The sequence below is a fragment of the Pseudomassariella vexata genome (assembly GCF_002105095.1).
Source record: "Pseudomassariella vexata strain CBS 129021 chromosome Unknown BCR38scaffold_22, whole genome shotgun sequence".
In the NCBI taxonomy this organism is placed as follows: domain Eukaryota; kingdom Fungi; phylum Ascomycota; class Sordariomycetes; order Amphisphaeriales; family Pseudomassariaceae; genus Pseudomassariella; species Pseudomassariella vexata.
In genome coordinates, this window is record NW_024467977.1 from 293,422 (window position 1) to 320,989 (window position 27,568).

The following is a 27,568-nucleotide window of genomic DNA, read 5'->3' on the forward strand; positions in this document are numbered from 1 at the left end:
ATTCCCGTTCTCGTTAGCTGTAAGGTTGATCAATTATATGCCGACTCTGAATTTCTAGGGTTTTAGAAGATGATTAACCGGATCAGAGATCACTTACCCCGTGAGATGTGGTGGATTGGATGTCGGTTCTCTAGCTATGTCACAATGTCTCGGAGATATTTTTGCAAAGCCTATTTGCTTTGGTCAATAAGGTCCTGGATCCATGGATACATGTGAGCAGGGAAGGGAGAAAGATCATACCGCCGTATTTTGCTTTGCGTCTCTTTTCCAATCCCGGTACATACATACCTGCTTGAAGCTCGGGCTAGGATTAGGGTCTGCTAACTGTTATGGGCGCCTCATGTGAATTCACTAAAACTCGGATTGATCATTCCATCCTCCAATAACCACAACCAGCCACTTGAAGCCACAGCGGAACTGTCTTGGCCCAAGCTCATCGGCGCTGTTGTCCTGTCAATCTCCGTTCTTACCTTGTGACGCCGCGAACGTCTACTGTCCAAGTCGCCAAGCTACCCCCGTTCTTGGAATATCACAGGCAACCAGGCAACCTGAGGAAAATCATTGCTTGAGTTGAGGCCACTAGACGCTTTCAAGGACTCCATTTCGCCGTTCCTCTGTGGAGCATTTTGATCCCATCGCCGACATTTCCGGTAGCAATACAGGGGATCGCATCATCGTCAGTTTACGGTGAATTGTTTCCCCTCTGCGGTCTCACCATCATTAGTTTGAGTCAGTAATTCCTTTACTCTCTACGATCCCATTATCTTCCAGTTACGGTAGATCACCCACAACGCAGATAGCCATGGCAACCACACTACGCACCAAGCGCATGACTCGGGAGCATGGAGAGCTCATCAAAGCCAACCCCGACTACTTTGTTTACTTCAAAGATGACGGCCTGACCAAATTCGACGCTTACGTCGTTGGACCCGAGGACACACTCTACCAGCACAAGTTTGTTAAACTGCGCTTCGAGATTCCCGAGAAATATCCCCTGGTACGTCGCTTCTCGGCTTCAGATAACTTCCACTAACCGAATTCCAGGTTCCACCAAAGGTCACTTTCATACAGCATTCGGGACAGAGGATTCACCCCAATCTCTATGTCGAAGGCAAAGTATGCCTCAGCATCATTGGCACGTGGCCCGGAGAACCTTGGGCTTATGGAATGAATTGTCACACCGGTATGCCCTCATCTTCCATATCCCGATGCAAGCCAACCATCACAGGTAGGTCTTGCTAACTTAACACAGTCCTCATCACAATCCGATCTCTTCTCGATAACCAGCCGTACAAGCATGAGCCTAATCAACCAGACGATCCGGCTTTCAATCGCTTCGTCCAGTTCTCAACCTGGAGGTGCCTGTTGCTAGATTATCTTCGGAATGAGAAGGAGGAGCTGGGCAAGGCTTTCCTCCAAAAGTGCGTTCTCGAAAACGGGCCTAACATGCTCGAGGAGCTGCACCGGCAGCGCATGACCCACGCTCTGAAGAAGGAGGCGTTCACTTGCCCGTATGTGAGTGGCAAAGCCAGAACAATCAGGCATCCGGACTACGATAGTTTGATCCAAGATTTGACTGCCGCTATTTCCACTGCTAGCGGAGGTGGAGCACCCAAGGCATTCGAGAAACGGGCCAGAGAGGAAGATGATGCGCCTCAGTCCGCTTCCGGACGAGGAAATGTCGCAGATTTCACCGAACAGCACAAGGGCAAGCGTGCCAAGAAGGGCTCCTCAGGCGCTGTTGCTGGTGTGCCAAATGGCGACTTTGGTCGCTGCGCCGAAAAGCCGATCGCACTTGATGAGGCTCAGGTTACCGCCAGCCCCAAAAAGACAGCTAAAGAAACCAGTAGTTCACTAACTTGACTTGAGAATATGGGCGCTATGAGGCGTTATCCTACCCACCAGACATAAAATCCTCGATTTTGCTGCCACGCAAACTTTACGAGTGGAGGGCAATAGGAAATACTAAAACAGGAATGAAAGGCCAGCAGCTGTGCATGGTGCGGTAGATATCCTTATTCTAACTGAAGAAGAGACAAAGTGGCACCGACCTTTTTGGCAAGCCAGAATCAACCTGCTTCAAGGTCAGTAAGAGGGGAAAGAGCATCTGCACTCTGTCAGATGGGTTTCTAACTCTGTCTTTAGAGATGCTCCTGCACTGCGTCGGTCTTAGGATTCTAGAGGCAACAGCAACATATCATACTTGGGTTTTCCAGTCTTGAGACAGCACATTTTGGGCGGTCACAGATAGGACAGATACTCGGGGTATTGGTGGCGGTGGTGAGCGAGAGGCATGGTCCGCTCCTTGATACCAATATCCGTATTAACTACCGCCGGAGCCACCTTTTCCGATAAGTTAGCTTAGCAGAAATAAGACCCATTCACAACAAGAGTCGAATTCCTGTGATTTACCACCTGCAGCAACATAAAGCAAATGGAAGGACTGTGATGTAAAAGCCCCAAGCATGTGACCGACCTATGATACAGTGCTTAGGATAGATGCTTCCTCTCTCCACAGTCCAACACTCATCTGTCTGTAACAACGCACTAATTTAGCATTACCGCCCATATAAAGTCGGAAACCGTATGGGAATAAGTGAAATGCCACCTCGGAGCTTCCCGCCCATGCAGCTTTCCTTGCTAGTGCAACCGCTTATAGTACCTCTTCAATAATTGAATACCTAGACCTCCGAGGTTTCGTTGTAGCGTCATAGCGAGTCAACTCTAGCTGCCAAATTGGCGTGAGGGTTTCGCCCCCAATCCGGTGAAACCCCGGAGGCGCCTTCTCTAATGAACGTTCCTCACGACAAACATACCGTAGCTGAAGTTTAGGTAAATGCGTGTCAACACAGCAAATACAGAGACGACAAGAAAGTCCCAAACCCCTTCTCTCCTTTCGCGTTACTGCAGCCATCTGGCATCTCAGACAAGAAAGGATGGATATCGTCGAGAAAAACGAGTCCTTCCACCGAACAGGCGACAAAATCCAATTCGACCCCGTGACAGCAATCATCCGGAAAACCGAGGTGTTATATCTTGCGAAATGGAAAAATCGCCGGTAAATCCCTGACTTCTCGCACATGTACAACGTGCAGAAATTAGAGACGGAAGATAGAGGCCCAGAAGTAAGAAAGGACTGGATGGTGGCTTCCACCACGTATAATCACTGCTACGTGAAACCCCCAACCTCTTCGCATATGCTTCATCGAACCTTGAAACCCACATCCACCACGAGGTTCAGACGTGTGAGGTTATTCGAAATCATCCTCACCCCAATGTTGCCTCGTACTACGGCTGCCGCGACACGCGAGGACGAGTCTCTGGTCTTTGTTTCAAGCGGTACACCAGCACTTTGTCGGAGAAGGTTAGCCCTCACCATCTCAACAAAACCGCCTTTCTGTCCAGTAATCGGCTGCTCGTTAATCAAGCTGTAGAGTTATTACTAGCTAGTATTCGTAACGGTATTCGACACCTCCACGCACTCGGCCTCGTGCACAACGATATTACACCATCTAACATCATGTTAGACGACGACGGAACGGCTGTTATTATCGATTTTGATAGCTGCCGGCAAGTAGGGGCGTTGATACGAGAGACAAAGACTAAGAGAACACATGGGTGGCATGATCCGAACGTAAATGTGGCATCCGAGACAAACGACCTCGATGCCCTTGCCGAGTTGCGGGCCTGGTTACTTAGTTCATCAGCCACCGAGTTCCAGTTTGCGTAAACATTTATTGTCGAGCCAGAAGTCAAGCATGGAAAATAGTCCGCTGCTTCATAATTCTACCCGTATTAAGGCAATCTACGACATACGTGGTTGCAATATCAATATCAATCTGTGTATTCTTGCAGTAACCACTCCGCCATTCTCTCTTTGTTTATTACCAACCATGCTCTAAAAAACCCACAACCAAGATTCACCGGATGCCTCGGTGCCAGTTGTGATTAGTGGAAGAGTTTGGTTCCGGTCACCGTTCCTCTGACTGCATAGATCAACAAAACACCATACTAGCTAATGGTCTAAGCCAAATGACAAATGACAGTGTATTGAGCCCCTCTCTTCTGCATGCCATAATAGTCAATTTAATAGGTATTATCGTACAAAATTCAGTATACACATGTGGGACTAGTAGGCAATTGGTTCACCGTTATTTTGGATTATTGATTCCGAGCGGTGTGGTTTGCTTTCAAGGTCAGCATTCAACTGCTTATGCCCCAGCGCCAGCCATCCTTCTAATACTGCCTGCTCCGGGTGTCTCCAGTATCGTGATGCCTACAATGGGTTTGGGAGTTCCATCTCTTGACGAAGCTCTCGATCCAGCTAGTTTCAGGAGGCGAGCCTGCGACGATGTAGCCCGTGTCATGGTAATATGGCGAGAAGACGGCTTCTTTAGCCCATGCCTCTCCAGCCGGCGCCAGAAGAGCCCGAACTACCGCCTCATCATCGCCATCGCTAAATGAGCCTATTCTAATCGTCAAGAAGGTTCAAGGCTGGAGGCATGCAGGGTTTCCATATCATAGCTTGCTCGACAGTCTTGTGGACATCTTTACCAAAAGATATAGGGCATCGGCCAAATGAAGGGCGCTTGAACAACCCCTAGTTCCTCCGCCGATCATTACTACACTGAAATTCTTGGACATCTGGATGGTAATGTCTGCGCATATGCCTCTGCAGAGAATGTGTTGTATTCTTCCATGATGAGCACTTCAAATGAACCGCACTCGACCTGAAGATAATGCATTCATCGACGAAAGCAGCTCGGCAGTCAACGCGAAGATAGTACAGAGTCAGGTTGCAAAAAAAGGTCTAACTGGGCTGGACCATTCGATAAGAGTGGAGCACGATCTCTCGGTCTTCCAGGAACCCACTTACCTTGGTGGAACCTGCCCCGTTCTTTTCGACTGTGAGGACGCAAGAATTCGTCCGCGTGACTTCACCCCGCGGTGCTCATGTGGCAATGGAGTCTTTCTCATGTTTCAGCATAACATTCTACATCTTTCGGGGCCGAGGTATCAAACTCTGACCTCGTATCTTCTCGTTTGCACCTGCCCTTACGCCCCAAGTCATTCACCGAGCCTTTTCCTCATCAATGCACAGCTCTTCCCAAGATGCCACGTCGGAGCCGCCGGGACCAGACTGAGCCAGTCCGCAAAAGAACGCGGACGGGCTGCTGGGGTTGTCGGAAACGTCGCATCAAATGTGACGAGGCAAAACCCCAGTGTCGAAATTGCATCCTTCGTGGTCTGGCTTGTGACAACGGCATTCAGTTGAAATGGCACGCCGAATTCGAGAGTCGGGGGCTGGCATTTGGACGGCAGGGCGTGTGGGCCAAGGACCCGCACTCGTCATCAACAAAGCCGCATTCTCCGCCTGTGACAAGCCCAGTTGGGTGGTGTGGGCAACCTCGGATTGGACCGCATCATTTCCTACACACCCTGTACACTGATTTTCAACCTAACTCACAGCGCCAAGAAGTTTGTGATATTGGAGATGAGATCAACACGGTGGGCTCTGATGGCGTTACTTCTGGTCCTGACCAGTCTTTCGTCCCAACCCAAAACACGCTGTTTCGAAGCCCCTCGCCCCTTATTCGCTTCGATGGATTCGACTACGGGTTGCTGGAATACTACGTCCTCCGACTTTGCCCGTTGACCAGTGCCTCCCAAAATTCACCGTCGCCTTTCGCCAACCTCATTGTCCCCTTATTCGGCACCTGTACTTCCGGGCCTGAGGATGTGTTGCTTTCGGTCATGGCATTTTCCGCCCGGCACAGGAGTATAGCAGATGACGACTGGTCCCAAACCGCTATGACACTCAAGGGAAGAGTTCTTACCTCACTCCAGAGAAGGTTAGGCTCGAGCGGTGTCCCAACCCCCATCGCATGGGATCCGCAGATACTTATCATCATGATGTTTCTCTGTCTTTATGAAATTGTCGACAATTGCGACCACCGATGGGTCATTCATCTCAAGGCCAGCCAAGACATAATCCGACGCAGGAAGCAGTTACCGCCCCCACGCGCGCACGTGGATAACAAGGCCTTATCATCCTTTGCCGAGAGATTCTTCGCTTTCCAAGATGTCATCAGCAGAACAGCTTGTTGCCACGCTCCCTTGTTCGGAGCCGAGTACTGGGAAAGCAATGAGCACCAACGCAATGTTGACTCCTGGATGGGTTGTAGCCCGGAGCTCGTGCGCATCCTCAGTCGCATCACAGAGCTTAGCAGCGCCAGGGGAGCTGACAGGATCTCCGCAGATGACTTCACAGACCAAGCTCAAGTACTTAGGTCGGAACTCGATTCCATGAGATCGGACATCCAAACCCTGGAAGATGACGATCTGGCAGCTGTCGCAGAGTTGAAGCGCTTGTCTGCTCTTCTATTCTACTATTGCGAACTGTACGACGCCTCCCCATCCACCCCGCTAGTCTCTCGGCTCGTCGCTAAGATTCTACGGGGAGTCCACCATCTGCTGCGAGGATCATCCATTGGAGGACTCGCCTTTCCCGTGTTTGTGGCTGCCGTGGAACTGGAGCCGGCAGATGAGGAATTGTTTTGCGACAGTGAAACTGGCGAATCTGTCTATGGACGGCGGCTTGTGTTAGAGGCATTGGATGTCATGTCTAGACACTCCTTGTCTAATGTTCCACGTACTAGAGCTGTGATTCGAAAGGTGTGGGCGTTGCGCGACATGCACCTCCAAGGCGACTCCGTGATCGATGAGTCCCCCACAGCCAAGTCAGCTCACATGAATGACTGGGGTTCCTTTGTCGGCCCAAACAGCTTGAATATCAGTTTGGCTTAGACCTCTGCAGGCTCCATAAGTCTCCTGCGACGTTCTGGTTCACGCGCATTGACAGCGATAGGAGCAAGGAAATGGTCAAACAATCACTAGGCTTGTCTAGGCCTCGGATTGGGTTTATCTTCGGCGTGAACATGACTATCGCTTAGACCTTCCTAGTCCCGACCAGGGGAAGAGATGCGCGTCGATCTTTCCCCACAAAGCCAATCCTATCCCGGGACAAACCCCCGGGTTTGGTTATTGACCCTGAGGCCGGCAAACAACATGCGGAATACTGTGAGATAAGGACATAACATACATCTTGTAGCGCCTCATGGGGCTTCTTCTGAGTGGCGACCACTCAAGCGTCTGACTCAATGATGGCGGCGGAGCGACTGGACCGTGACCAATCTCTGGGAACGGAACTTCTTATCGATGGTATTTCAATATTTCCCCTACTCTGACGCGTTTGCTGATTATTCGGCAGCGGAAAAGTCGGTTGGCTTGTCCCGTGCGAAGTGCTGGTCATTCGGATGTCGCTCATCTTCCTAGGGCCACGGAACGTGGTCCAGATCCTATTGTAAAACTAGTTGTTTCAATTACTTTCTGCGAGGACTTCACTGGTCTCGCCTCATGGCATGGCAAAAATGGAGGAAATATTATCAAACGTTCCTTGTTTTACTGTACGCCTGTGCATTGTCCTCTGGCGAGAATACACCTAGAGGTCAGACATTCCCATTACGGCCATATTTCCATCACCTGATAGACACAACCAGATGCGTGGACGACTGTAAGCGAGGAAACCGGCGTCACGCTGACCAACGTGAGCGACAGCAGTGCATTGATCTACTTATGGTGATTTGTAAGGCCCACAGCGGTACCTTCCTTGCTGATACAGAAATAGGGGTTCGTCAATGTATGGCGGATCCCGCTCGCAAACAAATTGGCCGAATATTCGTCTTCCTCACAACTACTCTCATTTGGATGTGTGATTCTCATTAGTATTGGGACTTCGGCGTATCAAGCCTTTATTCAACTCTCCGTAAGTCTTGCAGCGAAGGTCATTCTTCGGGCTAGCATTGACATCTTGAAATGTATTGGACATATTCTTTCTTCATGATTGTGGCCGAAAGCTCTCGGTATATCTGTTCGGCTAGCGGCTGGGATCCGTTGAATCAGAGAACAGGCCCATTACCGACGGAAACGTTGCGAGGCGTGAGTAAAGTGTACCCCTAAAGATTACGAGTAAGCCAAATAGGCAAAGAGAGTATTCAATCACGAATACAGCAATACTTTCGCATCTCTAATGAACAAGTCCAAGTAATGAGGGATCTGGATTTTTCTTCGCCCATTCTTATGACTACGTAAACTCGTTTCTCATCTATATCAACAAGCATCGCAAGATCTAATGCAATTCTCATCGTAACCCAACCATCTATCCAATAATGCCCCTAAAAACAAACTCACCAAAACGCCATGCATGTATGCTACCCGTATCACCACCCAAACTTCTCTATTCTAAGTTTAACGTCCGCCCCATTCTTGACCGCCCTTGCACACGCATTCCTCGCCGCTCTATTCATTGCATCCGGCCCCGATACCACAACGCCCAGCTCCTGATCATCACCCCGGAGCGCCAGGTTCGCCACATAACTCCCTATATCTGGTCTCCCCGCCTCTGCCGTCGGCTCTGGTATCGTGATGTGGACCCCTGCCTGAGCCAGCTCGTCTAAACACTCCTGCAGCATCCAGCTGCGCTGCGCACGCGAGTGGATCGCCCATAAGAGATGGAATTCTTTTCCTGCTCCCCCTCCAAGAGAAGCAGAGAAGGGTTGTTCGTGCACAAGAGCCCAAAGAAGAGGAAACACGACCGCAATACCGGACCCGCCGGCGATGAGAATGATGGTGTCGCGTGCTCGGAGCATGTCGATGGCATCGGTTGACCCGTAAGGTCCATCCAAGCGCACAGAAATACTTGAGTGTTCTTGCGCGTAACGCAGCAGATCGCCTGTGAAGCCGCCGTGTGCGCGGATGAGAAGGCTGAGCCATGCGTGCGGAGGCGAGGCTTCAGCGCTGGTGCAGGGCTTAGGAGCCGCGGATGCAATAGTAAAGGGGTGAGCCTGCAGCATATGGGTACGGCCCAGGGCGGAGGCGGAGATGAAGACGTGGTCCATTGGACGCCAACCATGTACGATACTCTGACGAAACCGTGCCAAAACTCCCCAGCCCGTTGATCGAGGGATGTCCCAATCGGCAGACAGAAGCAGCGTGCTGCCATCATCCAGAATATCCAAATTGGCCTTCATAGAAACACGCTTGAGCCCGACTCGCCATATCAAGCGATCCGCCAGGAAAATGACCAAAGCCATGGCGACGTACGGCTGAGCCGTGCTGAAATGGAGGTATAGGAAAACCAGTGCCGCCACTTGGAGCACGACGTGTGATGCCAGGAATACCTCATACCACCTCTGTCGAAAGCTGCCGAGCGAGGTCAAGTACAGCAACTCATAGGCCGCAAAGGCGCCCAACCCCAACAAGACCAGTTGCCCCGTCAGGAAATGCCAGATGTTTCCCCGGAGCAGCCACTCGGGCGAACACCAAAGCTCCCATATAATCATGCCGAGGGTATGAACAAATGCTTCGAAGCACATGAGCTCGCCGACGCGGCGGTGGAAGATATTGAGTGCTTCATAAGACCGCCCAGTGAGGAACTTGAGAGGCTGGTTCTTGGCGGCTAGGAGGTATAGGAGCGGGAGGTTGACGATGAATACCACTCCTGCCCTGTCGGCAAAGGAGAAGAAGTACTCGGGTCTCCAGTCGATTTGATAAACATTGTAGAATATGTTCAGGGCGACGTAGGCCAGGACGAACAATGAGGTTCCGTTTGAGGGCAGGGTGCGATTGATGATGGGTATTGGTCGTGGTTGGTACATCAGCCACGCGGCAACGGCGTCGGGAAGTCTTTTTGCGTAGCGCTGCCTTGGTGCGTCCAGTGGGGAGCGGCCTCGAAAGCCCAATAACGGTTGCCGCTCAATGTCGGCATCGCTATCAACCATCTTTGAAGTATACTCTAGCGCTGAAGAGTCCTGCAGCGTGCTGCTAGAGGACGAAGATGGCTGGTTGAGGTCCTGACTGCCAAAATCCTCACCCGGGCGCTGCTGTCCTTCAAATACCAGCACATCCTCGGCAGTCTTGGCACTTTGCGACCGTGTAACGCTCTGCTTCCATTTCCGCCTACCAAGCAACTTCCTTCTCCAATGGAGTACCGAAAGTAAGACTAGCACGACCAGCAGTACATAGTTATAGGTTACCACGAAGTCCCGTCCGTCGACTATATAAGCGATAAGGCGCCGCAGGTACGCGAGTTTCTCCGGGTCGGGCGAGAGGCTTTGGCTGGAATTATCGGAGATTGTTGCGACGCTGTCGTTGAGCTTTTGCCACGCTGGGGATCTGGTCTTGGGTAATCGCAGGCTGGCTTGTAAGAAATTAGCCCATATATTGGTTCCGGAGGCGTCGTCCATGGCTGCGAATGCAACTGGTCATGTCGGAAGACGAAGAAGAAAGTGGAGGTCGCATCGTTGCGGATGCCTGGGGTTGCACGAGAATCTTATCAGATGGCTTATAAACGAGCAGTAGTACCGTCGCCATGGTCATGGGTGGCATGGATCACGCAGACGCGCCGACCTCGGTTTGCAAGGGTGTTGTATCTTTTGGTGTGGATCTTGACGCTATAAGCGCTGGATAATGCTTATGATCGCTGTACAAGAAAGGCGGCGCGAAGCTAGTGGGGCATAGAGTAAGCGTACTTTGCAAGGACTTATTCGAATATCATCAAGCAGCCTTACGTTGAATTGTGCATAGAACAGTGTCTATGCGCATTCAGTCCAGCACCTCCGTGTGTTCATTCTCAGTCTAGCTGGGTTTTACGACCACAATGGATAATCTGATCAAGCTTGAATCCCTGGAGGGGCGTAAAAACAAGCTCTCAAGTGAATAATTACGAGAAAATCACAGATGGACTTTATGAATGATTTCACCTATAGCTAACTGCTATTCTATGTCTGATGACGGTGACTGAAGAGGGGCCTCGGCAGCAGTATTCCGTTCGCCATCTAACACTAAACTAATTCCGGAACGCTGATGGATACGAGATATAATAGTAATACATGAGATCCAAACCCCTAAGGCTACCCAGATTTACTTGTTAACGAAACTTACAACGACAAAACCGGCAGCGATGCTAGTCGCCAACTTCAGCTCCGAAGCCAAGGACAAAGTCTCGTCACGATTGTTGTCTCGACTGGGGGGCTTGGGGCCTATTCCTCGAGGCAATCTCCCAGGGCTCCTATCCTAGACTCCTCATGCTCACCAATCCCAAGGTTGAAACAGCACGAGCGACAGCTGCCAAGATCAGGGACATGAACCCATCCGTCCCGATGGGCATTTTGCAGCAGCTGGATCTTGCGTCCTTCAGCTCCTTCCAAGATGCCGCTGAAGAAATGAACAAGTATCCCGAAGACATAGATATCTTTGTCATCAATTCAGGCACTCTGGCCGTGCCTTATTCCAAGATCAATAAGGGGGAGAATTAATTCCAATAAAACTACGTCGGCCATTTCCTCTTCACAAGCCTCATCATGGAGAAGCTCCTTGCAAACAGGTCCTCCGGCGAGCGTGTCGTTAACGTGAGCCGTGGGGGCTATCGTTTTGCACATGTGTGCGGTAATACTACAATTTTCACGTACGATTCATCACTCGCTCCTCCCACTAGACTCCAAATGTATTCGGCTTCTAATTATCTAGTATTAGTGAGTCCTTTATCAAAGGTCTATATTAGTATTATTATGCATAGATACATTGATCTTAAGAGAGTGTAGAAAGCTTTAACTAGAGTTACAGAACGAGTATTAATTAGTATAGTGACCAGGTTGAAAAGGGCTTTCTAAGTAGTATTATTTTCGTTTAGCATTTATCTGATAAGCCGCTGAAAAGTTACAGTATCAAAGCCTAGCTAGTCTAGCGGATCTTGCCGGAATAGGTAAATAATTAGCGAAAGTTGAGCAAGGTCTCATATAGATCCTCGATAATGTTGTCGAACTCTGCCGATTATTAGTATCGTCTGGGGGAACGTAAGCTTAAAGAAGCAAAGGACACGCATACACGGACACTTAAAGCTAGCGAGAAGGCATTTAGACGGGACCACTCGTCAATTCTTAACGTGGTCAGCAACTTAGGTAACGTGAGTGAATCCTTGCTTTAGTAGCCTTTCTGTCGGGCACTAGAATCATTTGAACATCGTGGAATGCGCATTCCATCTTTCCACGGCCAGTAGTGGACATACGGAAGCCCTGGAATTGATACATGACTTGGATTTCGCGGCAGTCTGCCGCGACTTGCCAAGGCATGAGATGAGGCGTTCACTTAATGCCAGCAAGGCAAAGTCTACATTCTTCTTGCGATCTGTGAAGAATTTGTACTTATCTTTCGTGCCGTTAGGAGGCTCCGAATCCCAGGCCTAACAACGCGATTGACGTACCATACGTCATTTGACGAAGGATCCTGATGTACGTTGGATTCTTCAAGATCGTTGTCGGTGGTGTCGCACCCAGAAGCCTCGTCTTGCGCTTCTGAAAGCGAGGGAGAAAAGAGTCTAGGATTCCATAGCCCGTGGTAATGGCAGGTAGTTGGAGCTGGCCGTTCTTATCGAGTATTAACAGGGCCTCCGGCTCGAGAAAATGCCTGGTGGGCTATCTTGTCGGACCGCACACACCCTTTTCTAGCTCTTTCGTGCTCAACGGCGGATTTAGGGTTTCTTAACTTGCTCTAAATGAGCAAGTTTGATGGGTCCTCTTTTCTGTCCTCAAGGCCCTTATGGCTGGCTACCTTCACTCGTCTGGACTTGGCAGATAGAAACACATTCAATTCCATGCTTTGTTATAGATTACGACAAGTCCGGTGAATGTCACCATCTCTAGTGATCGCCACGCAACAGAGAAGACAGTTGATGCCATGTTGATTCCTGTTGATATGGGAGCTAGGTTCTTCAGTGTGAATATGTAGTTTCTAGGCATGTCCATGGATTGATCCCCTCCCTGGCTAAAACTCAGGATTCCCAGCGAAATAGGTCCAGGCGTTGCAGTAGAACAACGTGTGTGGCAGATTTGGATGATAGAAAACATGTCGAATTTGCGATGTTCGCCCTTAACTGACTCGCGCCACTTCCGATCAACGAGTAGCTTCTTGAAATGCTTGGCTAATTTCTGGTTGCCGTTGCAAAATGGTCTGTTATCGCAATCGGCGGAAATATCTACTCTGCACATGACCCTCGTGGGATCGCACCGTCACTGGCATTTCAGCTACATACGAACGGGAAGAAGGGAAATATACGTTGGGTTTGGGGGGGGCTGCTGCGCGTGGGGGTCCCAAGCAGCACAAGGGATGTATCTCACTCATGAGTGCCTCACCATGACCTTAGGCAACCAACCACAACCTCAGTATAGTTAAGCTAAAATAGTATTTGTCCTACGTCAACTTCCAGCCGCTATATTGCATGCTGAGCAGAAAGTAAGCGAGTCATCTGTCTTCCCTCTGCTCGTATTCCAAATGGCCTTCGTCGATCCTTGATCTTTTTAAGCCATGGCAAGCCACGATGTCTCCTCAAGACTTACACGTGTTGCGATGCAACATCTCAGCGCTTCCCCTGATCCGGCTCATCGTCTCATGCCCATCGTACTGCTGTACATACGCCGGATCCAACACAGCATTACTCACCAGTGGCGACATGGGAGAATCCTGCTTAGTGGGATTGGATGGAAAATCCTGACCCAGACAACTAGCCCACGACCTCATGGGCAACTTGTGCGCCGTTCTTTTCCTTTTCTCAGCGCCAACGGCGGCGCACGAGGATAACATGATTGCCAAGAACGACGAGGACGATCAAGAATACGACCCAGCTACGCTGATGCCGGCAACCCCGCCTGTAGATAGGCGCGCGGCCGCATCATCTGTGCGGTGGAGGCACGGTAGTGTTGGACGGGGTGGGAATGGGGCTCATCAAATTCTTGGTCGGCAGCGGAAGGCGATCGCCCCACCCGTCGCATTTCGACTTAGCTACCTGCGTAAGGTTGCCATTAAACATGTAGTACTAGTATAACTCGTACGTGTTAGCGTTAGAAGCGATGCCGAAGTCGGCATGGGCGGCATCCGCCGCGGGCCAGTATGTGTCGTTGGCTTGGCTGTCGATGGTGGTCCAGGGGCTATAGACGCTGTTCACTGTCGTGCTGCTGGCTAGATGTAGCACCTTGTCTGTGCCTAGGTAGAAGACGAAGCGGGTTTGTGCGTTGTCGATGGCGAAACCCATAGATTTGGCTGTGCCATCCCAGCCTTATATAGTAAAGTCGCTTTAGGTGCTTAGGTCGGGGTGAAGGAGATGTTGGAGCTGCTGCTTGTATATAAGGTGTTGAGAGAGTTGAGAAGGGGAGATGGGAAGGTGGCTACATACAGTTAGTACCTTTGCTTAATACCAATAGTTGCTAAGATGAGGACAAAAACCAGAAGATTGGCTCACAAATATGCCAGGTTTTGTCTGTAATCAAATTCGCCACCTCAATGCTCCTATCGTCTTTGGGCTTCACGCCCATTATGTTGTAATCTGACGGTGAGGAGGCGCTATCGATTCCCCTGCCGGTGATGTTAGCGTCTAGGGATGCAGGCCCGTCGTATAACCAGCAGCCACTGTTGTCGGTCAACGTGACTACTTAGAGCCTGCCCAACTCGGCATAGTACATCCATCTTTCTACTTAGATATTATCAAGGAGGATCCGCAAACCCCCGTGGATGGACTCTGTGTTAGAGCTCGTTGATCTCCTAAAGGGTCACTCGGATACTTCCTATTAGAGATATAGCAGTGGCCCGTCATCTGATTGCACTAGTTACGTATCGATACGAGGTTTTTGAGGTCGTTTTGGTACATAACATCGGCCTAGATCATTTAGTATGAGCTTACTGAATCAAGCATCTCAGGGGTATTTAGCACGTATCTATGTCTCTTTGTCCCACCACCAGCTAGCAGCGGCCACCGCCGTCGAATTCTTTAGTTTTACAAAGACATATAGTCGCACGTCGTGTAATTCTGCAAGATAACTTGAATACCCACCGGGACGTACAGGAACACCGCAATCGAAAAGCATCAGCCATTTTGAGTTGATAGGAATAAAAGAGTGAAAGCTAGGCTGAAATGGGTCGTAGAATGGATGAGTTCACCATGATAGAACTGGAAATTCATTGTATTCACAAAATTATCACAACGAGAAGGGATGCAGAAGTGTGCTATTGATAAGCTAGACAGGAGCAGGCTGCGGGATATCTGTCGTGGCTCGGCACCAAGCACCAGGTTCTGGGGAACATGGGACTTACACCATATCTCCCAGACCCCGGCAAAAGCACGTCCAAGCAGTTCTTCTCGTGACTGGAGCATTTTCGATCCAAACCCTCACCCACTGGACAATCAAAATAGGGGCCATGTAAGCTGCGCATCGAAATGCACTTTCAGCCGCTGACTGACTATGGTTATAGATGATAACGCAGTATTCCACAGCCTCGTCTAACACCCTCATACAGCGATATTCGGTATCATCTTTTATCGCCGAACATTGGCAGAACTGTTTCCTCTATTCATGTGTACCCAAGGTCTACCGTATTGAGACCTGCTATAGTTGATACTAAGTTCGCAGTAAAGCTGTAATCTGAAGTCCGCCTATACGAATGTAGTTCAATATGACATGAACTTTGCTCAACATCACACAACGCATCTATCTTACCGGCATGATGCCAACCAAAAATGGACCATATTCTGAACCAAAAGCACGCTAACTGTTGCTGAACAACCTTGGGGATGACTATCGATACATGGCGATTGGTTCAAGTTGCATAGGCCAGCATGGCTGGTCAGTACCAAGTGACTGGCTGAAATACTCAATACTGCTTTGCCGTTGATGAGCCCTTTGATTTTCTGGTTAGCATCAAAATGTAGCTTGGGACATCCGGGATGAAGAAAGTAGACCAGTGTCAATGTGGCCAATAGATGGGGTTGCCAGACCCATCGTGAATATACAGTGACAATACTTGACCTTAAAAAGAAGCGTCTAGTGTACTGACCCAGTAACCAAGTTGACTTGTTATCGTTCTAGCCGGCGCCAAGATATATCACGCCTCGGTCCATCATTACCCCAATACCCGCAGCCAAGACATAAAGTCATTTCCCGTCCCCGCTTGCCTGCGTCTCGCTATGAGGGTATAGACTCGTATTATCACGTCATGCGCTATAATATGCAGGAAGAGTGAACGGCAATGGGACTAAGTTCTGTCTGCAGAATGACTTTAGTCGTATCATTCGTGGATATATATCTTGATGGAGCCACTAGATTCAGTTCAGGGGTTGGCACGCAAGCTCCAGGGATATAATGCCCTGGACGAAAGGTGCCACTACAAGGTACGGTTGACGAATCGATGGCGACAACGACGTCGCATTCACGGCTGAATGACCGAGATGTAACGTTGGGCCATCTCTAGGGTCATTAGCTTGGTGATAAAGATGGATATTTCTAGCTGCAAGGGCGGGTATATTAGATGACACCCTGCTGCCAATCTCAATGTGTCTTACCTCTCGACCTCCGTCGTGACAGTTGCAAAACGTTATAGAAGCCATGCATCCGAGGGCAGTCAGCCTATTGGCCATTCTTGGTGCTTCTTTAGTCCTCGGGGCCCCTCGGTCCTTTCTGAACACCAGCACCTTAGACGTCGCGGTTCGCTGGCTCGAGGGCGCGCCGGACTACAACTCGGGAACGACCTTCGGGCTGCCATGGCCCCGTGGCAAATTCAACGCCAACACGACTACCTTTACGGGCACAGCTGGGTCTGAGAAGATACAACTGCAGTCTTGGGTGACGGGATACTGGCCTGATGGCTCCGTTAAGTGGTCAGGACATGCAATTCCAGCGTCACAGACCATTGCAGAAGAATACACCATCACTGCTTCAGGCTCTGACAACTTGACGGTATTGTTCGAGAAGCGTCAATCTGCAGGTATTGCCACTGACTCCGGGGATGGCATTGTTGTTGACACAGGCAAAATTTCCGTCACGTTCCCCAAGTCCGGGTCCGTCCTTGTGAGCTCTATTCAGACCTCCGGGGGGAAGACTGTGGGTCAGAGCGGGAGGTTGATCCTGCGCACTCAATCCGACATTATCGACTATGAAGACAACAGTGTGAACCAGACTTCGATTGAGCACTTAGAGTTTCAGGGCGTCATCAACCAGACCACCATCTCCGAGGATAGCTCAACTCGCGCTTTGGTGACGGTCAGCGGCACTCACCAAACTGAAGCAGGTGCAGGTGCCTGGCTGCCATTTACGGTTCGATTTTACTTGTACGCCAGCTCGGATGCCATCAAGATTGTGCACAACATTGTTTACGACAAGAACTCTTCCGATACTTTCGTCACGGGAATTGGCATCAAGTTCGATGTCCCCCTGGCAGAGGAGGAGCTGTACAACCGCCATGTCCGCCTGGCAGGAGTCGATGGCGGGTTTTTCAACGAGGCCGTGCAGGGGATTACAGGTCTTCGCAGGGATCCTGGACAGGAGGTCAGCACGGCTCAAGTTGAAGGGGAGGAAACCCCTGACATTTCAACGTGGGCCACAACCGTCAGCTCTAGGACGCAATGGATTCCCGCCTGGAACGATTTTCGATTGACTCAACTGTCTCCCGACGGGTTCAACCTTCAGAAACGAACCAAGGTAGGTCAAAGTTGGGTCAAGATCCCAGGAGGCACCCGTTCAGATGGACTCGCCTACCTTGGTGGTGCTACTGCGGGTGGTCTCGCCGTCGGGCTTCGAGACTTCTGGAAGAAATATCCGACAAGCCTCGACATTTCCAATGCCGCAACCGACACAGGCAGCATAACAGTCTGGTTGTACAGCCCGTCAGCTGGGCCTCTGGATCTTCGACCATTCCACGATGGACTTGGTGAGAGCGGTAACTATACCAAGCAACTTGATGCATTGGAAATCACATATGAAGACTACGAAGAAGGCTATAACACTCCCTATGGAATCTCGAAATACAGCGAACTCTTCCTCTACGCCTTCGACACCACACCGTCCTCCGACACTCTAGCCACTCTAACCGCCCACACGAACCAGCCCCCAGTATTATTCGCCGAACCAGACTACATCCACTCCACCAAAGCCATCGGCAGCTACTGGGCCCCCCCGGACAACTCAACAGCCGCGGCGGCGACAATAGAATCCAACCTCAACTTTTTGCTTTCTTACTACCAGCAGCAAGTTGAACAACGCCGCTGGTACGGCTTCTGGGACTTTGGCGACTTCATGCACACGTACGACGTGGACCGGCACACATGGCGCTACGACATCGGCGGATACGCCTGGGACAACTCGGAGCTTTCGCCAGATTTGTTCTGGTGGAATTACTTTCTGCGCTCGGGAAGAGCAGACGTGTACCGTTTCGCGGAAGCACAGCTGCGCCATGTGGCCGAGACGGATGTTTATCATCTCGGTCATATGAAGGGCTTGGGCACGAGACACGGCGTCCAGCATTGGGGCGATAGTGCGAAACAGGTCCGCATCTCGACGCCAATTTATCGTAAGATTTTCTGGCATTTGTCCGGTGGAGATGAGCGGGTGGGGGAGTTGGTTAGGGAGGTGCTAGATGTGGGCGAGGTGTGGAATGTGATCGATGCGAGGCGGAAAGTGCACACAGCTGGGGTGAATTACGTCCCTGATCCCACGGCGGTTTGGATTTCGCTTGGTATCGACTGGTCCGGCATCGCTATTGCGTGGCTCATTGAGTGGGAACGCCGTGGACCGAGGTGGGAGGAGTCCAGGGAGAGGATATTTGAGAGTATGCGCACGATTGCGAACTTAACGAATGGGTTTGTGACGGGCGAGGCGCTGTATAATACGTACACCGGCGCCATCTCGCCTCCGCCTACCGACCCGGAGAATTTAGGGGAGGTCACTGTGGCCCATCTCTCTGCCAGCTTCGGCATGCTGGAGACTATCTCCCAGCTTCTCGATCATCTAGGTCCCGATGACGTCCCTACCGGCTTCCTTGAGGCGTGGTTGGATTACTGTTACTACTACGGTGCCAGTTCGGTCGAGCAGACAGCTCGGTATGGCGTCAGTTTCGGAAATTTGAATTTGAAGCAGGGACACTCAAGGCTTACGGCGTGGGCCGCTAATCATCTGGGGAATGAGACGCTAGCGCAGAGAGCGTGGAATGAGTTTTATAATACAGATGGGTTGAGTTTGAAGACAGTGTGGGAGACAGAGAAGGTCAGTGGGAGTAAGGTGCTGATTCCGGTGGATGAGGCAAGCTGGTTGGCGGCGAATGATGCGGCGCTTTATGGGTTGGCTGGGTTGGAGAATTTGGCGTTGGTTGGGAGTGCTTTGGGGGATAATTAAAAAGACTTCAGTTTTCAAGAGCTGTCTGTTCCTCTAAACACGAAGCGCATCAGGAAAGCGCCGTTATCACCAAGTTATTTTCTCAAACCACTGTATACTAATTCATGCTCACACATTTCAAATAATTTATGAATATAATATTGACACAGGGGGCATATGGGCTTCGTACTATATATTGAGAACTTTGCTATGTCGAATAGGGACTGCTGGAGGTGCTTCCAGGACAAATATGGAGAGGAATGACACTGTCACATGCGTAGGCGTGTTTCACAGGCCTGAATAAAGTAAGGGTTCAGAGTTTGAGTTTCTAACACTAGCTTTGAAGAGGCATGAGTTAATAATTCCATTGTCTTCTAACCTGGTTCTCTAATACCCCTTACTTATTGTGTGGTCATATGTGATCTAATCATCGACTGTAGACTATATCATATGTCTTAGGTTCACGGTATATAAAAGCCAGGATCTTCTGGGTCATTTAACAGCCATCATATACCCTTGAACATTCACATACACTGCGTTGAGCACTAATCTCTCGGAAAATACTCATTAATTGAGATATCACACAAGAGAAATTCACTATAATTGAGCAGCACAAACTTGATAAGAACACCCGAAACACTCCAAACAACCTCATCAACCCGAAACGATTTCATCTTCTCCAAGCCGAGTCCCCAGCTCCGGCTACATAGAAAAGACTAGCCAATTTTTCCAGTGTCCTCTGCATCCTCCCTTAGACAGCATGGTAAAGGTGGAGAAGCTCTCTCGCGCCCCCCCCCCCTACCCCAGCCGATGTGATGGGTGACTTTTTCCCCTCTCCACCTGAAGGCACAACACCTGGCTCATCTGTCATCTAACACAGAAGAAGCGTAGTATCCAGCCGTAATGGGTATCACCCATGTCAGACCTCCGCTCAGCTCCCGTCGCACCTCTAAGTTCTGGTCCTAGACGATCTGCACTCCCATCCTCAGAACTTCACGAAGTGGAACGCCCCATTCACATATTGACCCATTTGGTCTTGTGACTCCAGGCCTTCCACCTTTGTTAGCAAGGGCATGCAGCGCAACGACTCTAGATTGTTGGTGAACTCAACCGGATCGGCAAGGCCCAACGAGTGCTCAGAAAACCCACTAGTGGCTTAAAAGGCACATAACTCATGTCAGCTAAGCGGGACAAGTTAAAATACAAGAAGCACGGCAAGTAGCTATGTGCCGATTGCTGTCCCTGATTCCAAGTGGCGGACGCCGTCTACTAAGCGAACGCAGATGTTGATCTAAATTATTATATGAAGTATTTTCACATATGACCATAAGATCGACAAGGTGGGAGCCATGGCCGTGGCGCCGCTCCTTGGCGCCGCCCGCTTCAACCCCAAATGCGACGAGCAGTTCCGAGATAGCACGCCCGCCACCACCCCTGGAGCCCCTCATAGGCCACTGGTTTCCAACTGGTACATTAAGCTGGACACTTCCTGGTTCAACCCCATGTGCAGCACGTGCAGCACCTCAAACCCTGATAGGCACGGCTGACAGAAGGAAAAGACCATGGTCCCACCCACCACACATCACGTACGGCTGCGACACCTCGGTGCCCGTCTTCGTCTACTGCCACGTTAGAAGACGAGATTCCATCATGCGCGGTGACGCGAGTCTGTATTTTAGCGACAGGTTGCCGTACAACCATACGCTGAAGCTGCGCAACCTCAACATATACGAGGAGTCCTGCGTCGATGCCTACAGTGGTGCATCTGTAGCTGTTCGAGCTATGGAATCCCGAGGCGGCAATGCAGAGAAGTGTGCTCTTACCAACAGTCACGCCTTCTTTGAGTGGTCCATCCGGTTCCGCTACGTTATCCCTACTCCCATTTAGGGCGTTGCCGACTCATTTCGAGGTGAGCATGATAGTAGCGTGCTCAAGTAGAAGCCGTCGGGGAAGAGCTGGTCCGGATGGTTTGCGCCGAGGTTACCGTACTTGTTTGAGGTGAGTAATGAGGTGTAGAATTCCTGGACTCCTGCGCAGAAGCCACAGAGGATGATGAAGCTGGGGATAAGGTGCAAAATTCCATCCGGAAGGCTGCGCAGGAGAAGGTCAATATCAATATCAAGCTCTTACCGTACTCCATCTTGCTGAGATGGAGTACGCTACTGATTGTAGGTGCTTGCCGATGCCACCAAGAAGTCATTTACCTTCAGTAAGTGAACGCAAGGTAAGATGAGGTGAGTGAGTGTTATCGTTGCGCTCATTTTTCCCTTGTTATCCCAGAATGATAATCGTAACCGAATTGTATAAACGTATTACTGAGATTTACTTCCTGTTGTAACTCTCTCTAAGTGAAGATATTTTCGGTATTAGGAGGTAACACATATGTACTAAAGAAGATGTGCTAGTTACAAGGGGTCATGTGTATGACCATAAATATGGGTGCCTGAAGTCATAAGGTCCAAGGAACACTCAGCTCCATGCCTTTTCTGCATAGCTTGATGGGACTAACAAGACAATACAAACGATTTACCCATTATGTGAAGCTAAGTCACTTATCTAACAAGATGAACCCTTGAACACAACACACATGGCAAAAATGGACAGAGGAAAATAGAGGGTTGCAAGCACCTGCTTGATAAGTTTGAATTTAATTCGAATGTAGAAGATAAAGGATAATATGGGAATAATGAGAGACACGAGTTGGGCAAGGTATCTGGTGTTTACGGATGTTTTCTCTATAACGTCCCACACCCACATCCGGGACACCCAAAAATGCCTCATCAACACCGCTAGCCTCTAACTTCAACCACTTTTGTCTTTACCAATATCGATTCAATCGTTACGAAATTTTACTTACATCTTCTTTACACTAATATGAGTCAAAATACCGAATATTATATTTATCGAGCTCTTCAAGCAATAGCTACCGGTCAAAGCCTCCGAAAAGCAGCATATGAGCATGGTGTCCCAAGGTCTACTCTTTCACGATGGATTCAGGGAGCCCAGTCAAGAGATATAGCCTTCGCTGACTACCAGAGGCTCTCTCCAGCCCAGTAATCTCATCTGGCTGAATGGGTTCGATTCCAGACTGCCCTAGGCCTCCCACCAACCCATCAACAGCTCAAAGACTTCGCCGAGCGTATCCTACAGATCCACGGAGACACCCAACCCCTTGGAAAGAAGTGGGTCCAGGCTTTTATCAAGAGGAAACCTTCAGTCAAGGTCCAGAGAAGCAGAGCTATCGATTCCCAGCGTACTAATGGAGCCTCAGCTAATGTGATCAGGCAATGGTTCAAATACCTCGCTATCCCTGAGATCAAAGCTATTAAGGCCTCGAATCGATACAATATGGATGAGACAAGGTATTCTAGAAGGTAGAGGATCAAATTGTCTTGTTCTAGGATCATCTGAGACTCGTTCTATATGGAAGAAACAGCCTGGATCTCGAGCTTGGACATCTCTTATAGAGTGTATCTCTGCGACTGGTACTGCACTACCCCCACTTGTGATATACAAGGGGAAGTCTGTCCAGCAGCAGTGGTTTCCTCTAGACTTGACTCCATACGAAGCCTGGAGGTTTACAGCAATATAGAATGGGTGGACGTCTGACTCTACGGCTATTGAGTGGCTACAAAAGATCTTTATTCCTTTGACTCATCCAGAGGACCCTGAAGAGACTAGGTTACTTATCCTAGATGGGCATAGTAGCCACGAAACGACAGAGTTTATGTACCTCTGCTTCATAAACAAGATACACTTGCTTTTCTTACCGCCACACACATCCCACGTTCTCCAGCCTCTCGATCAGTCAGTCTTTGGACCCCTCAAGGCAGCCTATAAGAAAGATCTTGGTTACCTTAACCAATGGGATACTACTACTGTCGTGGGGAAGAGAAACTTTCTCCTCTGCTATAGAAAGGCACGTTTAGCAGCATTGACCGTCAAGAACATTATCAGTGGATGGAAATATACTGGTCTCTGGCCTTCGAGCATAGCTAGACCCCTTATGAGCCCCCTGCTCCTTGAGAATACGTCAGCACCAATCAAACAGCCTAGTCAGACTTGCAAAGGGCACTCTAGTAGTCAGGACTGGGCGTTAGAGGCATCAGCAGTAGCCTGGTCAACGCCTAAGAGGAGAGATGAGCTCCAAGATCAACTCAGCTTATTCAGCAAGCTTGATAATGATCCAAATACCCAGCGGCTACTCTTTCGGAAAGTTCAAAAGGGCTTTTATGAGAAGGACTACCAGTTAGCTGTCGCACAGCGAAAGATTGAGGCAATATAGGTAGAGCTTGAGGCTAGTAGGGCTAGGAAGCGGAGGAAGGTCAAGATGAGCCCTAATTCGAAGTTTACTAATATCAAGGCTATTCGGAAGGCTCAAATCGAGGCTGGTGAAATTGAGGATAGTACAGATGAGTCTAGAGAGTCTGAAAACCCTAGTGATGGTGAAAGCTGTATTCTAGTCGCATCAGAACAAGTGTAAAAAAAGGTTGAAGTCAATGGTTATAATATACAGCATCATTTTTAGGCGTCCCACATGTGGGGGTGTCCCGGATGTGGGTGTGGGACGTTTACAACTCCAAAAGGTCCGTACCAGACACAAGCTGCTGCCCAAGACCCAAAAGTCACGGAAACGGTCCACGCTTTGTCCAAGATCACAACGGGTTTACATTCTAATGCAAACAAACACAAGATACATCTACAATTCAATTTTGTAAAAACGTAGTTCCGTAGTGGATGTACAGCTACGGTACTCTCGAAGTCCTGATTTAAGTGGATCGTCTCGCTTATTAACTTACCCCTCTTCCCCTATCGATCCTCCACTACAGCAGCTACCTAAACTTTACACAACTCTCAGTGACCTCTCCCGACGTGTCAATTATTCAATCATCGCCACTTCCATATTACAGAATTTTCAACGGGGCATCTTTGGAGAACGGACACCATGGATCGCGATATTTCTTCGTTGATGATGGGCACCTTTCGTGGCACCGGTAGGGATGATTTCGGTAGAGAGAGAGACAAACGACGACCCCTCCTACTGGACCGCGTTATGGGAGATCAACCACGCGTATCGCGCTGCCGATTGCTCCAGCTGCCTGCCGAACTTCTGGGCGACATAGTCGATTTGCTGGCCGACAATAAGCCGGCCTTGGCCTCACTCGCCCTGGTAAATAGTGATTGCAGGCAATGGGCACGCTCCTGCCAGTTTGCCGAAGTACGTTTTGACTATGGACCTCAGACTCGGGAGATCATTCTGCAACTCGCAAGAGAGACCATCTCTAGGAACACGGCTGCGAAGAAGCCAACCATTGGGGTTTGCATCCGCAAATTTACCATGGCCTCGGATAGTGGTTGGGTCGCGACCTACAACCAGGATCTTTGGGATTCCATATGGGGTGAGACGCACGAATCGTACAGTCAAGAGACTAGAGATCAGCTTCGCGAAGAGGGCAACAAGCAATATACTTCATGGGTCTCTCTTGTTCTCGGAGCCATCTCCATGGGAATGCCCAATCTTGAAACGATCATTTGGCAGGATCGGTTCACCGTGGATAACACATTCTTTACAGCCCTGTCGCAATCACCTGCCCAAAACATCAAGCTCTGCGGGACACCTATAGACAAACCTTACCTGATTGAACCGCCGCTGACACCCCCTTCATGGCCACTGCGATCCTTGGTTCTCGACGCACGGCTAGCCATGCGAACGCCCACCCCCAAGGACTCGGAATCAGGGCATGCAGACGCCAGTGCCATCTCTGATGGAAGCGCGGCTCAACCAGCGCCTAAGACAATGGCGCGTTTCTTCGAAACTCTTCTTCGACGGTGCGCTCCTACTCTCGAGTTCCTGACTTGGGACTACATGGACTATGAAGCACCTGGCGATGCAATGTCGCTAGGCGAAGAACCCCTGTCGTTTCCTCGTCTTCGATCTCTCAAGTTTTGCGTCAACTATCTTACCCAGTCTGGCTTCTCGTCGTTCCTCGCCGCTCCGCTTCGGCATCTTGCCCTGCCTTCGGCCTGCGACTGGGATGCACTTGCAACATCTCTTGCCACTTCCGAGCCTTTGCTGGATCTCGAGACCTTGGTCATCCCTAATCTCAACATGTCCCAGGAGAATATCTCACAGGTTGTGAGATTCATGAAGAGACATAGTCACATCCAGAAGCTCTACACAAGTGAATATGACGAGGCGTGCGGCGAGGAAGCACGGCTCGATCAATACATCATCCCCGCTCTCTCAGATGGGTTTTCCAATCTCCGGTCTCTTTCATTGGCATGGGGCGGGGGTAGCGTACAGGAAGAGACGAAACCACACATTGCCACCATTCCGGACGTGTCTCTACAAGTTATTGGAACTATCAGGTCGCTTGAGCAACTCAGTCTCAGTGCCGGGATCCGCGTTGGCTGGCGCGCCCAATGGCTGGTTGACCATGACAATATACGCACACATTTGCGTGGATTGGGCAAACTCAAGTTGCTGGCGCTAAATCGGGATACGTACCCGATCCCGCTCGCCATACCCGATATTGAGCGCTACTATACACTCAACCTCGTTACCGAAAGCGAGCACGCTGATGCGTGGGCTAGACCGGAACTGGACGACCTCGCAGAGGACTTGGGACAACTCGGGATTGACGGTGGCATCGATGCCGATGATGACGGCGTTGACGAGGATGTCATCTGGGAGAGAGCCCATCGCAACCGTATGCTTGACCAGGCTGAGAAGTATGCCGCTGTGCTGCCGGCGTTGGAGTGGGTGTACTGCGGACAGCGGCCGATGGCGATCCAGATGGACTTGAGCAAGCCGGCTCTGAAGAAGGCGGTGCCGTTGACGAAGGAGAGGGACGAATCGTATACATTCCTCAAGCGCACATTTGCAATGGGAACGGACGAGGATTAGGCGGGATGTATATGCCATATAGGCTTTGTGTCGCGGATCTTCACTAGTACTTACTGTAAGAGTTGGCGTTGTTAGGACCTGGATGTTGGAGAGAGGACGAATATATGTGGCTAGGTAGAGGCTTGTCAAGGCGTCACCTGTAAGACTGTGGAACGGAGCTAATAAATTCGTTGCCTAGATTGATCCTTGTGAACGGGGATCAGGACCATCATATTTGATCGTGTCATCTTGGCTACCCCTCTACTCAACCATGAACAAGCAGTACCACCTGCCAGGCTGAATCTTGCCTTTTCCACCATCGCAGAATGCCTTACTACCAAGGAGCTCAATAAAACAAAATGACCGCAGCATCCTCCATAAAGCCGAAAACGGCAAGCTTCCCTTCGACGCCGTGGCATGTTTTGGATGTCAAGGGGCCATACGGTGAGGCCTGGGGTTGAGAAAGGCTTAGGTTAAGGATACTGTCTACCCCTGACCTGCTGATGGAGTAGGATTATGAGATTGGTATCGAGGTAGTGCTGGGGGAGGAGTGAAAGAAGCCTGTATACGAGGCGCATACAAGGAAGAGGCCGTTTTTGTTTTTGTTTTTGTTTTTTTGATGAACAGGGTTTTTTGGGAGAATCGGGTTGGCAGGGAAGATATGAGTGGGCTTTTTATGTCGCTGAGGGGCCGGTGCCCTCTGAGGGAGTGCTTAGAGATGGCGGAGGATCCGAGGGATTGGGTGAGGGGGCAACGGTTCTGCTTTTACTCGTGCTGTTTTCCTTCATCTGTTATGTGTATGCCAACTTTGCCTCGCCTATTTTTTGGGGACTCACCTAACAATAAACTTCACTATTCTTGCCCTCCTGTCGATCACGCAAAATGGTACATCCTAGTATCTCAGGCTACTTATCTATATTCAAATATCATTGAATCATATTTAGACTTCAGTGACTACTAATCTCTTCATTTTCATTACTCTACTAATCCAACCACTACTCAACCATTCTTCGCATCGGGGCCAACACGATCTTAGGCGGCGTTGAATTAGTAATGCCCCAAAGCGTATCCAAAAATGAAATTCAAGTAGAGGGTGAATGAAGGAGATTGCTAGAGACAAGTTGGTCGCTAGTCACCATGTTGGTACCGGCAGTGTAATGCAGGAGACCCCAATACGACAAGTTAATCGCTGCCCCTCAAGTTAGGGTGGTCGCAGCAGCCTAATCATACATTTCCGACCCTTGCATAGGCTGAGACCCGGCACCCCACTGAAGCCCACTGCCTATACAGGTCTATAAGCCACTTTGGCTTATTCGCACCTGACACCCGATGAGGTACAGAATATGCAGCGCGGTGGCGCGGGCGTCGTTACTTTTCATTATAGTATGGCTCACGAGCTCGGCGCCCTCACTGTATTCCGGCACGACGGCGTCGA

The 27,568-nt window shown here is 50.0% G+C and overlaps 9 protein-coding genes across 9 annotated transcripts; 7 read left to right on the forward strand and 2 right to left on the reverse strand.

The window, feature by feature from the left end:
- The first annotated feature begins 386 nt into the window (after positions 1 to 386).
- On the forward strand, positions 387 to 1,975 carry BCR38DRAFT_450826 (ubiquitin-conjugating enzyme/RWD-like protein). Its single transcript, XM_040861412.1, has 3 exons — positions 387 to 997; positions 1,045 to 1,183; positions 1,253 to 1,975. Exons 1-3 carry the CDS (start codon positions 803 to 805, stop codon positions 1,861 to 1,863), a joined length of 945 nt encoding a protein of 314 aa, XP_040710232.1. The 5' UTR covers positions 387 to 802; the 3' UTR covers positions 1,864 to 1,975.
- Positions 1,976 to 2,936: 961 nt separating this feature from the next.
- On the forward strand, positions 2,937 to 3,730 carry BCR38DRAFT_461610 (kinase-like domain-containing protein; the record flags this gene model as incomplete). Its single annotated transcript, XM_040862546.1, has 3 exons — positions 2,937 to 3,058; positions 3,116 to 3,173; positions 3,242 to 3,730. The coding sequence occupies 3 exons, from the start codon at positions 2,937 to 2,939 to the stop codon at positions 3,728 to 3,730; spliced, it is 669 nt and encodes a 222-aa protein (XP_040710233.1).
- Positions 3,731 to 4,055: 325 nt separating this feature from the next.
- On the reverse strand, positions 4,056 to 4,774 carry BCR38DRAFT_115543 (uncharacterized protein). The gene is made up of 2 exons (XM_040853422.1): positions 4,521 to 4,774; positions 4,056 to 4,466 (listed from the first exon to the last, which is right to left on the reverse strand). The coding sequence occupies exons 1-2, from the start codon at positions 4,642 to 4,644 to the stop codon at positions 4,237 to 4,239; spliced, it is 354 nt and encodes a 117-aa protein (XP_040710234.1). The 5' UTR covers positions 4,645 to 4,774; the 3' UTR covers positions 4,056 to 4,236.
- Positions 4,775 to 5,112: 338 nt separating this feature from the next.
- Positions 5,113 to 6,807, forward strand: BCR38DRAFT_461611 (fungal-specific transcription factor domain-containing protein; the record flags this gene model as incomplete). Its single annotated transcript, XM_040862547.1, has 1 exon — positions 5,113 to 6,807. One exon carries the CDS (start codon positions 5,113 to 5,115, stop codon positions 6,805 to 6,807), a length of 1,695 nt encoding a protein of 564 aa, XP_040710235.1.
- Positions 6,808 to 8,098: 1,291 nt separating this feature from the next.
- On the reverse strand, positions 8,099 to 10,364 carry BCR38DRAFT_450831 (uncharacterized protein). The gene has a single exon (XM_040861413.1). The coding sequence runs from the start codon at positions 10,302 to 10,304 to the stop codon at positions 8,280 to 8,282; it is 2,025 nt and encodes a 674-aa protein (XP_040710236.1). The 5' UTR covers positions 10,305 to 10,364; the 3' UTR covers positions 8,099 to 8,279.
- Positions 10,365 to 13,630: 3,266 nt separating this feature from the next.
- BCR38DRAFT_414409 (uncharacterized protein) lies at positions 13,631 to 14,045 on the forward strand (the record flags this gene model as incomplete). Its single annotated transcript, XM_040858930.1, has 2 exons — positions 13,631 to 13,901; positions 13,951 to 14,045. The coding sequence occupies 2 exons, from the start codon at positions 13,631 to 13,633 to the stop codon at positions 14,043 to 14,045; spliced, it is 366 nt and encodes a 121-aa protein (XP_040710237.1).
- Positions 14,046 to 16,487: 2,442 nt separating this feature from the next.
- BCR38DRAFT_490545 (uncharacterized protein) lies at positions 16,488 to 19,268 on the forward strand (the record flags this gene model as incomplete). The annotated part of the gene is made up of 1 exon (XM_040864534.1): positions 16,488 to 19,268. The coding sequence occupies one exon, from the start codon at positions 16,488 to 16,490 to the stop codon at positions 19,266 to 19,268; it is 2,781 nt and encodes a 926-aa protein (XP_040710238.1).
- A 1,299-nt stretch (positions 19,269 to 20,567) lies between these two features.
- BCR38DRAFT_414411 (uncharacterized protein) lies at positions 20,568 to 21,134 on the forward strand (the record flags this gene model as incomplete). The annotated part of the gene is made up of 1 exon (XM_040858931.1): positions 20,568 to 21,134. One exon carries the CDS (start codon positions 20,568 to 20,570, stop codon positions 21,132 to 21,134), a length of 567 nt encoding a protein of 188 aa, XP_040710239.1.
- A 2,949-nt stretch (positions 21,135 to 24,083) lies between these two features.
- On the forward strand, positions 24,084 to 26,154 carry BCR38DRAFT_402313 (uncharacterized protein; the record flags this gene model as incomplete). The annotated part of the gene is made up of 2 exons (XM_040857768.1): positions 24,084 to 24,930; positions 25,042 to 26,154. The coding sequence occupies exons 1-2, from the start codon at positions 24,193 to 24,195 to the stop codon at positions 26,152 to 26,154; spliced, it is 1,851 nt and encodes a 616-aa protein (XP_040710240.1). The 5' UTR covers positions 24,084 to 24,192.
- Between the last annotated feature and the right edge of the window lie 1,414 nt (positions 26,155 to 27,568).

Bases quoted from the DNA above. Each gene is read 5' to 3' on its own strand.
- BCR38DRAFT_115543 (XM_040853422.1), bottom strand. From the start codon at position 4,644: ATGTCCAAGAATTTCAGTGTAGTAATGATCGGCGGAGGAACTAGGGGT. The intron at 4,467-4,520 runs GATATGGAAACC...CGATTAGAATAG, and splicing joins AAGACTGTCGAGCAAGCTAT to GCTCATTTAGCGATGGCGAT.
- BCR38DRAFT_450831 (XM_040861413.1), bottom strand. From the start codon at position 10,304: ATGGACGACGCCTCCGGAACCAATATATGGGCTAATTTCTTACAAGCC.
- BCR38DRAFT_450826 (XM_040861412.1), top strand. From the start codon at position 803: ATGGCAACCACACTACGCACCAAGCGCATGACTCGGGAGCATGGAGAG. The intron at 998-1,044 runs GTACGTCGCTTC...ACCGAATTCCAG, and splicing joins TTCCCGAGAAATATCCCCTG to GTTCCACCAAAGGTCACTTT. The intron at 1,184-1,252 runs GTATGCCCTCAT...AACTTAACACAG, and splicing joins TGGAATGAATTGTCACACCG to TCCTCATCACAATCCGATCT.